Source organism: Mobula hypostoma, chromosome 6 (genome assembly GCF_963921235.1).
Source record: "Mobula hypostoma chromosome 6, sMobHyp1.1, whole genome shotgun sequence".
Taxonomy (NCBI): domain Eukaryota; kingdom Metazoa; phylum Chordata; class Chondrichthyes; order Myliobatiformes; family Myliobatidae; genus Mobula; species Mobula hypostoma.
The window spans coordinates 50,103,502-50,115,533 of NC_086102.1; the positions used below are offsets into that span (position 1 = coordinate 50,103,502).

The 12,032-nt window shown below is 39.1% G+C and overlaps 1 protein-coding gene and 1 long non-coding RNA gene across 10 annotated transcripts in view; one reads left to right on the forward strand and one right to left on the reverse strand.

Annotated features, from left to right (window-relative positions):
- The window catches only part of bcor (BCL6 corepressor), a 299,088-nt gene extending 287,998 nt beyond the window's left edge, over positions 1-11,090 (forward strand). For 6 of the 9 annotated variants that reach the window (XM_063050807.1, XM_063050810.1, XM_063050809.1 and 3 more), the window contains 3 exons: positions 5,103-5,180; positions 7,295-7,442; positions 9,296-10,561. In XM_063050807.1, the coding sequence (XP_062906877.1) occupies positions 5,103-5,180; positions 7,295-7,442; positions 9,296-9,584 (515 nt within the window). In that variant the 3' untranslated portion in view covers positions 9,585-10,561. Of the gene's footprint in view, positions 1-1,267; positions 4,357-5,102; positions 5,181-7,294; positions 7,443-9,295 lie in introns of those variants that run through there. The other 3 variants (XM_063050808.1, XM_063050816.1, XM_063050817.1) reach the window with 2 other exon arrangements.
- LOC134348040 (uncharacterized) overlaps positions 1-12,032 on the reverse strand; it is a 50,552-nt gene that overhangs the window by 2,516 nt on the left and 36,004 nt on the right. The gene's annotated exons all lie outside the window — the stretch shown is intronic.

Here is a 12,032-nt window from a genome sequence, read left to right on the forward strand (position 1 = left end):
TGTCATGATATTTTCCATATTGTTGTATCAAATCAAAACAATATTAAGCTTTTGTCATAGCATATAGAATTACAGTACAATAATTCAAATGTGGGGTTCCACATGCCATAACCTAGGCCCCATTTGGTTGTAAAATGAATATTTAATCAAAGACTGCTTTCCATACTTTGTTTTCCATACTTTCATAACCTATAATCATAATCATAATAATTTTCCAAGTGTTCCACGTCTTTCATATCTTCATCTGAACTTTCCACACACTCTGAGGTTGATGCCTGGTTCTCACAGTCTGCCAATCTACACATGTCAGTACACCTGAGGTCATTTGCAACACACATACATCTTGGGAGTGAACATTTTTTGGATAGTTACAGGCCAGTAGATCCAGGACGGCATCGGGTGCTGGCTGGCCTTCCATCCAGTGCACCACCAACTGTTCAGCTTCCTCTTCTCTCTCCATCTTCCATCCTCTGCCAACAGGGCTTGGCACTTGTGGGTCCTTCTCCAAACATCTTCTCCATATACCAGCCTGGTAGTTGGCTCGCTGTGCATGTTTTGTTAAGCAGTCCTTGCATGGTGGGAGTTGATGACTTCTGATTTCACCTTTTTTGGCACAGAAAAGGTGATACCTGAGCTCATTGACCTTGGTGGTCGATGCTTTTGGGGCATACAGGAGACGTGTAAATGCCTCCAGTTTGTCCATCAGTTCTGGGGAGAGGTTCCATTCTTGACCCAACTCTAGGAATGTGTCCTGAGTTTCCCTGTTGCTGGTCAGAGGTTTTAGGGCACTTGTCTTCCCTTTGCCTGCAAAAGCACTTACAGTGTCATTCACAGTTGCATACAGAATCTTCTCCTGTAGCTTTGCTCTGTACTCTGCCTTCCTCCATTCATGGATTATGAAGCTAATGAGACTATTTTTATTACTGACTTTGGTCGGGAAGCTCCTCCACTGCCTCACCATCTGTGTGCCTGTGATACCTTGCAACTCATGACCAGTCTCTTCACCCCGTAGAGATCTTTCACTATTCTTGATAGAGTTCTCCTTGTAAGTGTCGAACACAACATCTATTCCACTCTGACTGCCTTCCCTCAGAGCCATACCCAGAATTGTTGTGGCAACATCTCTGAAAGTAACTTGATCACCTTTCACTCTTTGGACCAAGTTCATTCCATCAACCACTGTAGCAGAGTTTCCCGAGAGTTGCTCTTCTACTGCTACATTTTTCTGCAAGGTTGTGGCTAAAGTAGTTTTATTTGTCTTTCTCAGCAATCCTTCTGATGTGGACAGGGCCCAGGGCAATGGTCCAAGGGGACGAGAAAGGATATCCTCCATACGTAGACTGTACTCTTGTGCCATCACTATGATGCGTCCAAACAAAGACCTGTCTGCTTTCAAGATGATCGCCCTCCCATTTGATTTCACTTCTCTCTTCTTAAACATATCACTGAATGTTTTCAGCTTGTTGGTTTTCATTGGGTCATGGAATTTCTTTGCTGGTGGGTCTTCCTCTAGTCTGTCATCCTTGAAGGTTGCATAGCATTGCTCACCAATTGGATTCTTGGTGCTCTAGCTCCACATGACAAAGCTCTGATTTGTTGCCTTGCACCATCTCCCTTAACCGTCCCAGGAATGCACTGCGGTGCTCAGCTGTTATGTAGTAACGCTTGATAGCTCCAGCATTCAGGCTGAACTGTGATGTGGTATATGGTATGGAATGACCCCATCCTGAGAAGAATGTTGGAGATTGAATTGGTGGACTGGTTAGTATAATACTATCCCTCAACGTCAGCAAGACGAAGGAATTGGCTGTTGACTTCAGAAGGAGTAGTGGACCGCACGACCCAATTTACATCGGTGGTGCGCAAGTGGAACGGGTCAGAAGCTTTAAGGTCCTCAGGGTCAATATCACAAATGACCTGACTTGGTCCAACCAAGCAGAGTTCACTGCCAAGAAGGCCCACCAGCGCCTTTACTTCTTGAGAAAACTAAAGAAATTTGGCCTGTCGCCTAAAACCCTCACTAATTTTTATAGATGCACCGTTGAAGGCATTCTTCTAGGGTGCATCACAACCTGGTATGGAAGTTGTCCTGTCCAAGACCGAAAGAAGCTGCAGAAGATTGTGAACACGGCACAGCACATCACAGAAACCAATCTTCCGTCCATGGACTCACTTTACACCGCACGCTGTCGGAGCAGTGCTGCCAGGATAATCAAGGACACGACCCACCCAGCCAAAACACTTTTCGTCCCTCTTCCCTCCAGGAGAAGGTTCAGGAGCTTGAAGACTGGTACGGCCAGATTTGGGAACAGCTTCTTTTCAACTGTGATAAGACTGCTGAACGGACCCTGACCCGGATCTGGGCCGTACCCTCCAAATATCCGGACCTGCCTCTCGGTTTTTTTGCACTACCTTACTTCCCATTTTTCTATTTTCTATTTATGAATTATAATATAAATTTTTAATATTTACCAATTGTAACTATTTTTAATATTTAATATTTGTAATCCAGGGAGTGTGAAGCGCAGATTCAGATATCACTGTGATGATTGTACGTTCTAGTACCAATTGTTTGGTGACAATAAAGTATAAAGTATCTAAAGAAGCACTCTTTGTGCTTCCAGGCAATTTCAGTGGCTTTTGCATAAAGTGCTTGATCCATGACTACCACAGTTGTTTCTCAATGAAGTTCCTTCCTGATTAGCTGTTATTGGTTCAGGATTTCAAATACTGTGGTCAACTCTGTGGCTGGTGAATTGATACCCAACAATATCTTGTGAGATTTGTTCTTGGTCCCTGGTGCTGATATTAAAGCCAGTCTAGCTTGGGATTGTCGGATTCTCTGGATCTGTTTGCCTTGCAAGTGTCCACACCAGGTTCTTCTTGCAGGCAAAAAGAGCAGCTTCCTTGGTTTCCTGGACACAGTGTTCCCTGGTTGGGAGAGGCTGTGGGCCCGCACGTGTACCTGCTACATATACTTCCAGTTCTTGGTCCTCAATGGTGACTGATCTCTGCTTCAGTTTCTCACTGTGTGGAAGCTCAGCTCTTGGCAGATGTGGTCCATAGATATTGGCCTGTACTATTATGCCATTGACTCTATATGAATGTACCCTTTCCAGTGAGAGTTTCCTCAAGTCTATCAATATTGTCCCATGCAAGATTGGTGAAGACATGAGGCTTGATGGAGGCAGAAAACTACCACCGCTGCAATGCTACCACATATTTTCTAGCACTAGGGGTGTATGCCTTGTCAAAAATCACTATAAGAATTATTCCCCCCAGATGGTACCGGTGGCCCAAATTTGGGGTCCTGACTCACGGACTAGTAGCGTCTGTGGAAAGTACTAGTTAATGTTTCAGGACCGAGGCATTTCACCAGACAAGTTCGATCTTGATGAAGGGCTTTGGACCTACATTAACCTGAACTAAGTTTTTCCAGCAGTCTTGTTCACAGAGTAGGGCCTGATTGGTTAGGGGGATGTAAATTACTCAACCAAGGCTAACTTAAGCTGGTCATTTACTTAATTGCTATGTTTGAGACCTCACTTTTTATAGGAATTACCTAGGGTGATTGCTGTAGTAAAATGCAGTAGGTGGAGGATGGTTATATTCAAATGATCTGGATGAAATCAATCATAGTTACTTAGACCAATACAACTTGATTTCCTTGCTATCTAGGAACAGCATTACCAACCTCTGGCATATGGGCCAGAAATATTGAAAAAAAGCTGAATCAGACTGAAAAAAGTTACTTCCTATAGACGCATCTCTAAACATAAACAAAGAATATTGCAGCACAGGAACAGGACTTTCAGCTCACATTTGCACTGAACATAATGCTGAATTAAACTAATTCTCTTATACTTATAAATGATCCATATCCCTCCATTGCCTGCATATACAATCTGCAAAAGAAATGGGGGATTTTGCCCAGTTGATGTTAGGAATGACTCAGCTTAAGCTAGCTGTTATTTTAATAGATACTAACACAACTATCTTCTATTATGCAAAGATTCATGATTTGCATTGAAAAGCTTTTAAAATAACCAGGCACATTTGCCTAAATATGTAAAGGGGGTGGCAGCACACAAATAATAAAATACATGATATCCTTGTATTGAACCTTAGCCTGCTCAAAAGTTGTAATTGCAGGAAATCCTGGAAAATGAGTAAATCCAGTCTGATAACATTGAGAAGCTGATTCAATATAGTTAATCAGTTATCAGTTAGATCTACTAAATGTACACCCATAAATACATACTCTGTTTAAAACTCTTCATAGTTGATTTAAATAGGTTATGTTCATTTAATCGTTTAAATACAAAACAATTTCATTATCTAAATAAAATAAAGCATATGATTACTAGGGACTCCGTTCATGATGGCTTCACATAAGGTGTTGCTTTAAATGGATTTTCCTCTGGGTATTCATCTAAAACAAAATACATTTTTAGTACCTTTTTTAAAACACACCTCTGGGCTAGCTGCTAACACTCAATAATTCTTCATTTCTTCATTGTTCCCAATACTCCTTCCTTACTCCACAACAGCAATTTGTGGCATTGGCTGCTGAGAGCAGAGCAAATAAACACGCAGCCTTGAAATGTCATAAAAAATGATATACTGTGTTTTGTGTAGCTATGTAATTATATTTTACATGAACACGCACAAAATGTCAGACGGGCATTGTCCATTTGGTGCAGTCTGCCACATAACATCATGATGGGTCATGCATTACATCCCCTAACCCCTCACCAGAGCCATAATCTCCTGGGAAAGATGAAAAGCCAGATTTAAAATCATTGGGAAGTAATCGTATTGGATGAAGAGAATCTGGAATATTCTGCAAACATAGGAATTTCATATGTACTTGACTTACACATGACTTACACATCTGGTCAAACACAGTGTTATTTTTGTATTAACTGTTTTGGCAAGCATCATTGTTAAATTGGTCATTTATAATCTCAAACTACAGAGTTGGGATACACATTTTTCTGTTGTTCTTTGTTAACAATTTTATATGTTGCATGTCACAACATTGTGTAATAGTTAGGCCTTCAGTGCTTTGACCAATGTGTGTGCTTTTACCTCACCCCCAGAGTATTTTGCTGACTTGCAAGGTCGAAGCAATGATGACCCTGGTTTGTACTGGGATTTCTATGGCAGCTCCGTGTGTGGTAAGTGATAGAGAGGTACTGCAATTTCAGCAGAAAAATAAAAGCGAGCATTAAACATATAACAAACCTAATGTACCAATGATGAACTTATTTAGCAGTTTAATGAATTCCCTCTAAGATTGGCTGTTTTCCTACACGTGGCCTAAGAAAGGCACAAGGAGAGTGATTGAGTGACAGGCGGAGCATGAGTGGAAGAAACAAGAACTCTGAAACAGCAAAAGGAGAAGACTGTTAGGGGAGGGAGGAACCTCAACAATGCCTTGAGCCCTTCATATACAATGCTCCTGGTAAATGGGGGGGGGGGCGGGCAGTAGGAATACCCAGTGAGCCTTTCAGCGGTTTTCACTTTGCTCTGTTGGGTCTTACGGTCCTATATGCAGCTCTTGTACCACACAATGATGCATCCTCAAAAACATAAAGCAGTGATGGAAAGTTAATAGGACCAGAGAAAAGCAAACAAATAAATAGGGGTTATTTCCGGAGAGAGAATTGGAGGCATTTGTGAGCCCATACGATCAGTCCAAATCATTTGATCACATTACTGATAATTACGGAGGCCTTTGGGCTAGAAAAGATGATAGTTAAAATTCTGAAGGTTGCATTTAGAGTTAGAGAATTTATTTTGCCAGCTGAAATTTCTGATCTTAAAAGGTTCTAAAATGTTTCAGTTCTCAATTGTCCACTGGAAGTATCACTCAGAAAACTGAAATTATTTAAGGTAATGGATAATTAGTGTGTGGGGGAAAAAAAGCAGCACTGCTATATCAGTTCACAAGGGTTAGTTCCAGATATTTCTTCAGATTTCTTTTCAAATTTGGGCTGTGCACGGAAACGAGAATGTGCGTAAAGTTAGTGTCGGTTTATTGTTATGTGTACGATGATACAATGAAAAGCATACAATAAACCACTGATGCACCAGCTTCTGAGAGGCCATTTGGGATGTGCAGAAACAGAGGAAGCCAAGCACTCTTTCCTCATCACGTGAAGAAATTGAAGTGGACGACTGGATGTTGGCATTATTTACAGGTCTTACTCTACCTGGCTTGCTGAAGAGTCCAGATATCCATTGTCCTCCAGATTATTGCTGCCTTTAATTGTACGTCTATACTGTTCAGCTCCTTTCCTGAAACCCCTACTGGTATCATCAGGTGCTCCTTCCCAAACACTTGCATCATCCTTACCCCCCAATTATCTGCCTGATGAGTCTCTCTCCAATCCAACCCCAGCTCAGTTTTCTATGTCCATGCAGGAGATATTAGGTAAGACGAGATAGTAGAGAAATACTGTATGTTGGAAGATATTGTAGCATGAGCACTAGAGCCGTTCTTTCATAGATAACACTATTGTTGTGTTTGAATCAAAATGCACTGTCAAGCAAGACCAAAGGTTCCCATAGTCTTCAATGCATAGAGGAATTTGGACAATAGATACATCGGTCACCTTAAGATTACTTATCACCATTATTTCAAAGTGTTGCTGCTTGATTGTCATTGGAGACCCAGAATGCCTGAACTAACAGAACTTGACGCTCATTGATCGCTGTAGACCAGACTTGTTCAAATGACTCTCTGCTATCTTACTTGGCAGACTACCATGAACTAATAAAACTTCTGAATGTTAACTAGTTCTTGGGATTTAAACCCAAAAACATGCATAATTGTTCCTTATCTGTGAAATCTAGTAACAAAACAAATCTGTTTTACCATATTGCTAATGTTTGACAGTGGCCTGTGAATAGCACAGAAATAGTTTCAGTGAAATTATTTGTTTATCACTCACTTAATATCTCAAAAGCTGAGATTTGATGAACAGGAATTACTTGCCCCAAATAATGAACTATTGTTGCAGTCATTTAATAAGGTGCCTAGAAGTTCTTGTGCACCTTCCTGGGAGTATTGTGTGGCTGTTGGTTTGGCCACTTGACCCTTTCTCCTTAAACTAGGTGAAAAATTGCAATTATACTCAGAGCCCTGCACTGCACTGCATTTTTCAGGGGAGGGAGAGGTATTTAAGCTGGCCGTTCTGATGCTGCTGAAACAATGTTTTTGAATTTGATAGGCACGAAAAACACCTGGTCTTATTTTGTAAGTAACCATAAGCTTTTGCAATTTCAGAACCAGTAGAAGAGTCGGGATTCAATGTCTTGGCTAATCCACCAAGCCCTGGTGATGAGGAAGATTATAATGATGATGTGTTGGAATTTGAGTTTTCTGATGCTCCTCTTTTACCTTGTTACAACATTCAAGTCTCACTCTCTCAGGGGTACGTATTGAACATTGGTTTTAGTAAACCATATTGGTTATTGATAAATGCGAGCAATCAATAAGTTATAATGAAGAGGACAATGAGGAAAAACAGCTAACTTCATTTCTCATAGCTTCAGTTTTTCCTTCACTTGCTGAACCTGAAGGCTGGACTGAAATGGTAAACTTACTCCCTTGGATTCTAAGATGAAAGTGAAATATGATTGCTGCTATTCATGAATGTGCTGATTGGCACTTAAACAAGGCATCACCACCTGCTTGTCATTTGCTGTCTTCACCTTCTCCGTCCACCCAAAATCATCCACAGACAAAAATCCTCAGATTTCCCCTAAGGCCTTGCATTCCACTTGCTTGGAATGTACCACCCAGTACTTAGTTCTGATGCTAAATTCAGATGGCCAGTGGCCAGGGTGGGAGGAGCAGGTGATTTGGGAATAAAATATAGTGTCAAATCCAGATGGAGAGGTTTGGAGAAGTGGGTGTTTTCAGAAGACAGGACTTGCAAGATCACAGGCTCCTAAGCAGATAGATGGGACAGGGTGGAGGGGTGACCCACAGTATGTAAATTACTGACTTACTTACGTGGCAGCTGTTCTAGTCCAATGCTGTGATTGGAAAACAAGATTGTCCCAACAAGTTCCCTGGCAAAGCTTCATAAAAAGCATTCCCATTTACTGAAGCAAATATGACAGCTAATGTTTTTCACAGGGGAAAAGAAATCATATTTCAATTAAATAACTGAGTAAATGTGTGATTCCTAGGCAATAAAATTTCAAATGGGTTCAAGGGAATCTGGAAGTGTCTAATGGGTATCTGATTACAAACTCATAGTGTAAATGCAGTTTTTTTAAAAATCTATATAATTGTTTGAATCTGATAATAACCAACTCTTTCTACACTTATTTTTGCAAATATAACACACTTCCTATAAAGTCCTTTGTTCCATTTCTGCTTCACACTTTAGTGATATTGTTGTCCTTGTGGCGTAGCAAATTCTCTGCAAATCACTATTGATAATAAAAATATGCATTAAAACTAATGTAAAGAAGTGAAATGCAATTTAAATATTAGAGAGCAGGCAATTTGCCAACATTTGACACTTGCTGTGATTCACAGAGGACATTAGAAATGTACATATGTTTCAAACACAATCAATTCCACCACAAGTGTTAGTACTTAACTCAGCTGATAGCATTCCAGACTCTGACTGAGATGGATCCAGGTTCATCTCATTCCAACATGTTGAGAGATGGTTGCACTGTTGGAAATGCACTTTTGGTTTATCTCAAGCATTGTCTGCTCACTGAGATGGAAGTAAAGCACTCTAAGCACTATTTTGAAGAATGGAAAGATACCCCTGCCCTGGCTAATATAACACTAAAAGAGACATTTCATTAAGTCATTATTACACTGCTGTTCATAGGAATTTTCCGTGCACCAATTGATCATAGTTTTATTATATAAGAACTAAAACATTACTTTGGAAATACTTCAGAAACTCTGAACTATATTCTTTAGGACGTTCTGAAAACAATTAAAGCAATGCAAATTTGTCTTTATTCTTTTCAAACATTGGTCTTTATCCATGTACTGATCCTGAATTAGAAACGTGCAAGCTTTTTAAAAAATTTATGCTACAGTTTGAGAAGCATTTTAAATATTAAGTTACCTTACATAATGATATTTTGGGTTGTAAATGAGTAGTCTGTCAACAGATAGTATCATGTTAAAGCTTATATTGCCTTAGGTGAAAGCCTTCTAAAGTGCAAGACTGTTTTTGAAATCCATTACAATAACCTACCTCCAGTTTAAAGCTTGTAACATGTCTGCTTTCTCATTCCTCCACAACAGTCCTCGGAACTGGCTGCTATTAACTGATGTGCTACGGAGATTGAAGTTGTCAGCCCGTACCTTTCGGTCCTCATTCCCTCATATTGAAAATGCCACCATTTCTGAGGTGGAATTTTATAGACAGGCTTCTTTAAGTCAAGTTTTTACTTATCCAGAGCAATCTGAAATTCCAGACACTGATAATAAAGAAACACTGGAGCTGGTGGAATTCACAAGTGAACTTCAGGATTTGTTGGGATCATCTGTCACATATCTGTATGCTGACAATGAGGTTGAAACATGCAATTAACTGTTGAAGGAACAAGTTATGCACTAACTTCTGTTCCTACAATTATGGCCTACATTAAAAGAAAATGTGTAAATTATGTAAATGATGTTATTTCAAGGATCGTTGTGTCTGGGGGGAAGATAAATGATATTCTAAATACTAAATGACATAATGTTGTCTATGTTCTTGTACATTTGAAAACCAGATTTCCATTTTGGATGGAAACAGTTTTTCAGAAAAAGTATCTCTTTGTTTATAAATTTCTTTTGTATACTGTCTGTTTCTTATCTTTCTGTAAATGTATTTTTCTGCTTATTGGCAAGTAGCCCAAGTTAGGAACAATTTCCTGACCCATTGCAAATGTAAACACATTCATTTGATTGTTTTATTTTAATTTGTTGTTTTTGTTTGGAAAAGAAGCACTGATTTTGGTGTCCACTTTCAGATCCTGCGGACTCTGTCACACAATCTGTTTAGGAGGCTTGGTTGTGGTGAGGCACTTCACTTTATTGTTTACAAAGTTACCTGCTGTGGTCAGGTACACTTAATTGGGTAGTAGCTTGTAAAATAATGAAAATGGTATCATTGCATCAAAAAAAATTGATTTGGATTTACTTTTAGATAACCACCCTCAGACATCATCCAGTCCCTTATACATATATGTAAACATGTTTTACTTTTACAATTTTATTTAAAAATGAATTTAATATTTTTTGTGTACTTTGTACAAAATTATGAAATTTAAAATTTTAGATGATTGTACAATAAAATCTGTTTTGTCAAGAGTGGAGTTATACACTGTGGATGTTGGGGAACTACATGTTTCTGATAGCTGTATAATATTTTAGAACATTTGTTTAACTTTGTAAGTAAAACTGCTGTATATTTAGGTTTATATTTTACACAGTGACTAAAACAATTTTTTTCCTTAAAACAAAAGCCAAAAAAAAGTGTCTGGTAATAAAGACATGGTTTGATAAAAGGACATGATGTGCCATATTACTTGTGTACAGGTTATGATCGCACAATCACAAAGCAGGCATGGAAGATTGATTAATTTACCACAATTTCAGCAGAGGCACATGCTTTTAAAATTGTCAAGCAAAATGGCTGTCTACTGTAAATTATCTTTTTTCTGATATGTCCTCACCTTGTTGAAAAAATCTCAGTAACTCAGTGCCACTGAATACCTTTTAAGGATTGTGTGCAATATTATTTGAATACAAAACACTCCACGGTTCAATGTATTAAGATGCTCATTTGTCTGACACTACAGCTTTTGAACTGGCTTAAGCCAGCACATCTATCTTGTGAGATATCACATTAAAGACTTACTGCAAAGCCACAGACAGAATGGTAACCAGATTACTCTTCAACCAACCAAGAAAATGTGTCTAAGTGCTTAATGATTTGATACAAAAATTGTTCCCTTTTTAAAAGGTCAAGTTTAGTATCTCTAATAGATCCTTACTTCCCAATGATCATAGAGATCATTGGCTCCTTTTACACATTTGCCTGAGGATAGATGTTGGGTTTATGGGCCTTCAGTACCTTGGCTAATTCCTGATGTTTTGATTTTCCTAAGAGAACATCAATCACCTATAGTGTAAAGGGAAGTGCCCCTTCCTCTGCTGAGCTATCGAAGATAAAGGAAAGAGCCTGCAGAGAATTCTGTCTCATCTTCTGTTGCAGAGTAGCCTCTGGAACTAATCTATGTTCATATCTATGTTGATATTTCCTATTTACCCAAATTGTGACTGCTTTAATATTTACAATATAATTCAATAAATGTCATTTTATAGATAGAACATGGCATCACTGATAAGAGTATAGGCATATGTGAAATAACCATTGCTCCTCTACAACCTGGAAACATTTGACTGCATTAAAATTTCAGTGGTTCTACGTGGTCTTAAAGAGCATACTGACTCCTGATGCAGCTGAAAAAAGCTTTCACCATTATTACAACATTGTGTACCACCTTTTCCCAGAGATCTGAGATTCTCTAATAGCTACTTTTGTTTCCCTCAATTGAGACATTCAATGAATAATACATAGATCCTGGTAATTGGCATCTTTTTTTTTGATGCACTGCTATCCAAATTAGTCATAGCACAGAAACAGGCCCATCTATTCCACGCTGATCTGCTTCGTCCCATCTACCTGCAGCTGGATCACAGCCCTCTAAAACACTCCCATCCGGGTACCTATCCAAATTTCTGTTAAATGTTATAATTGAACTGCATCTACTAATAATACTAGTAGTATGTTCCACACTTGTGCCACCCTCTGAGTGAGGTTTCCACCCAGGTTCCCCTTAAATATTTAACTTTTCATCCTAAATCTATAACCTCCAGTTCTGGCTTCACCCAACCTGCGTGAAAAAGCCTGCATGCATTCACCTCTACCTCTCAATTTTGTATAGCTCTACAAGATCTTCCCTTATTCTCCTTCACTCCAGGGAATAAA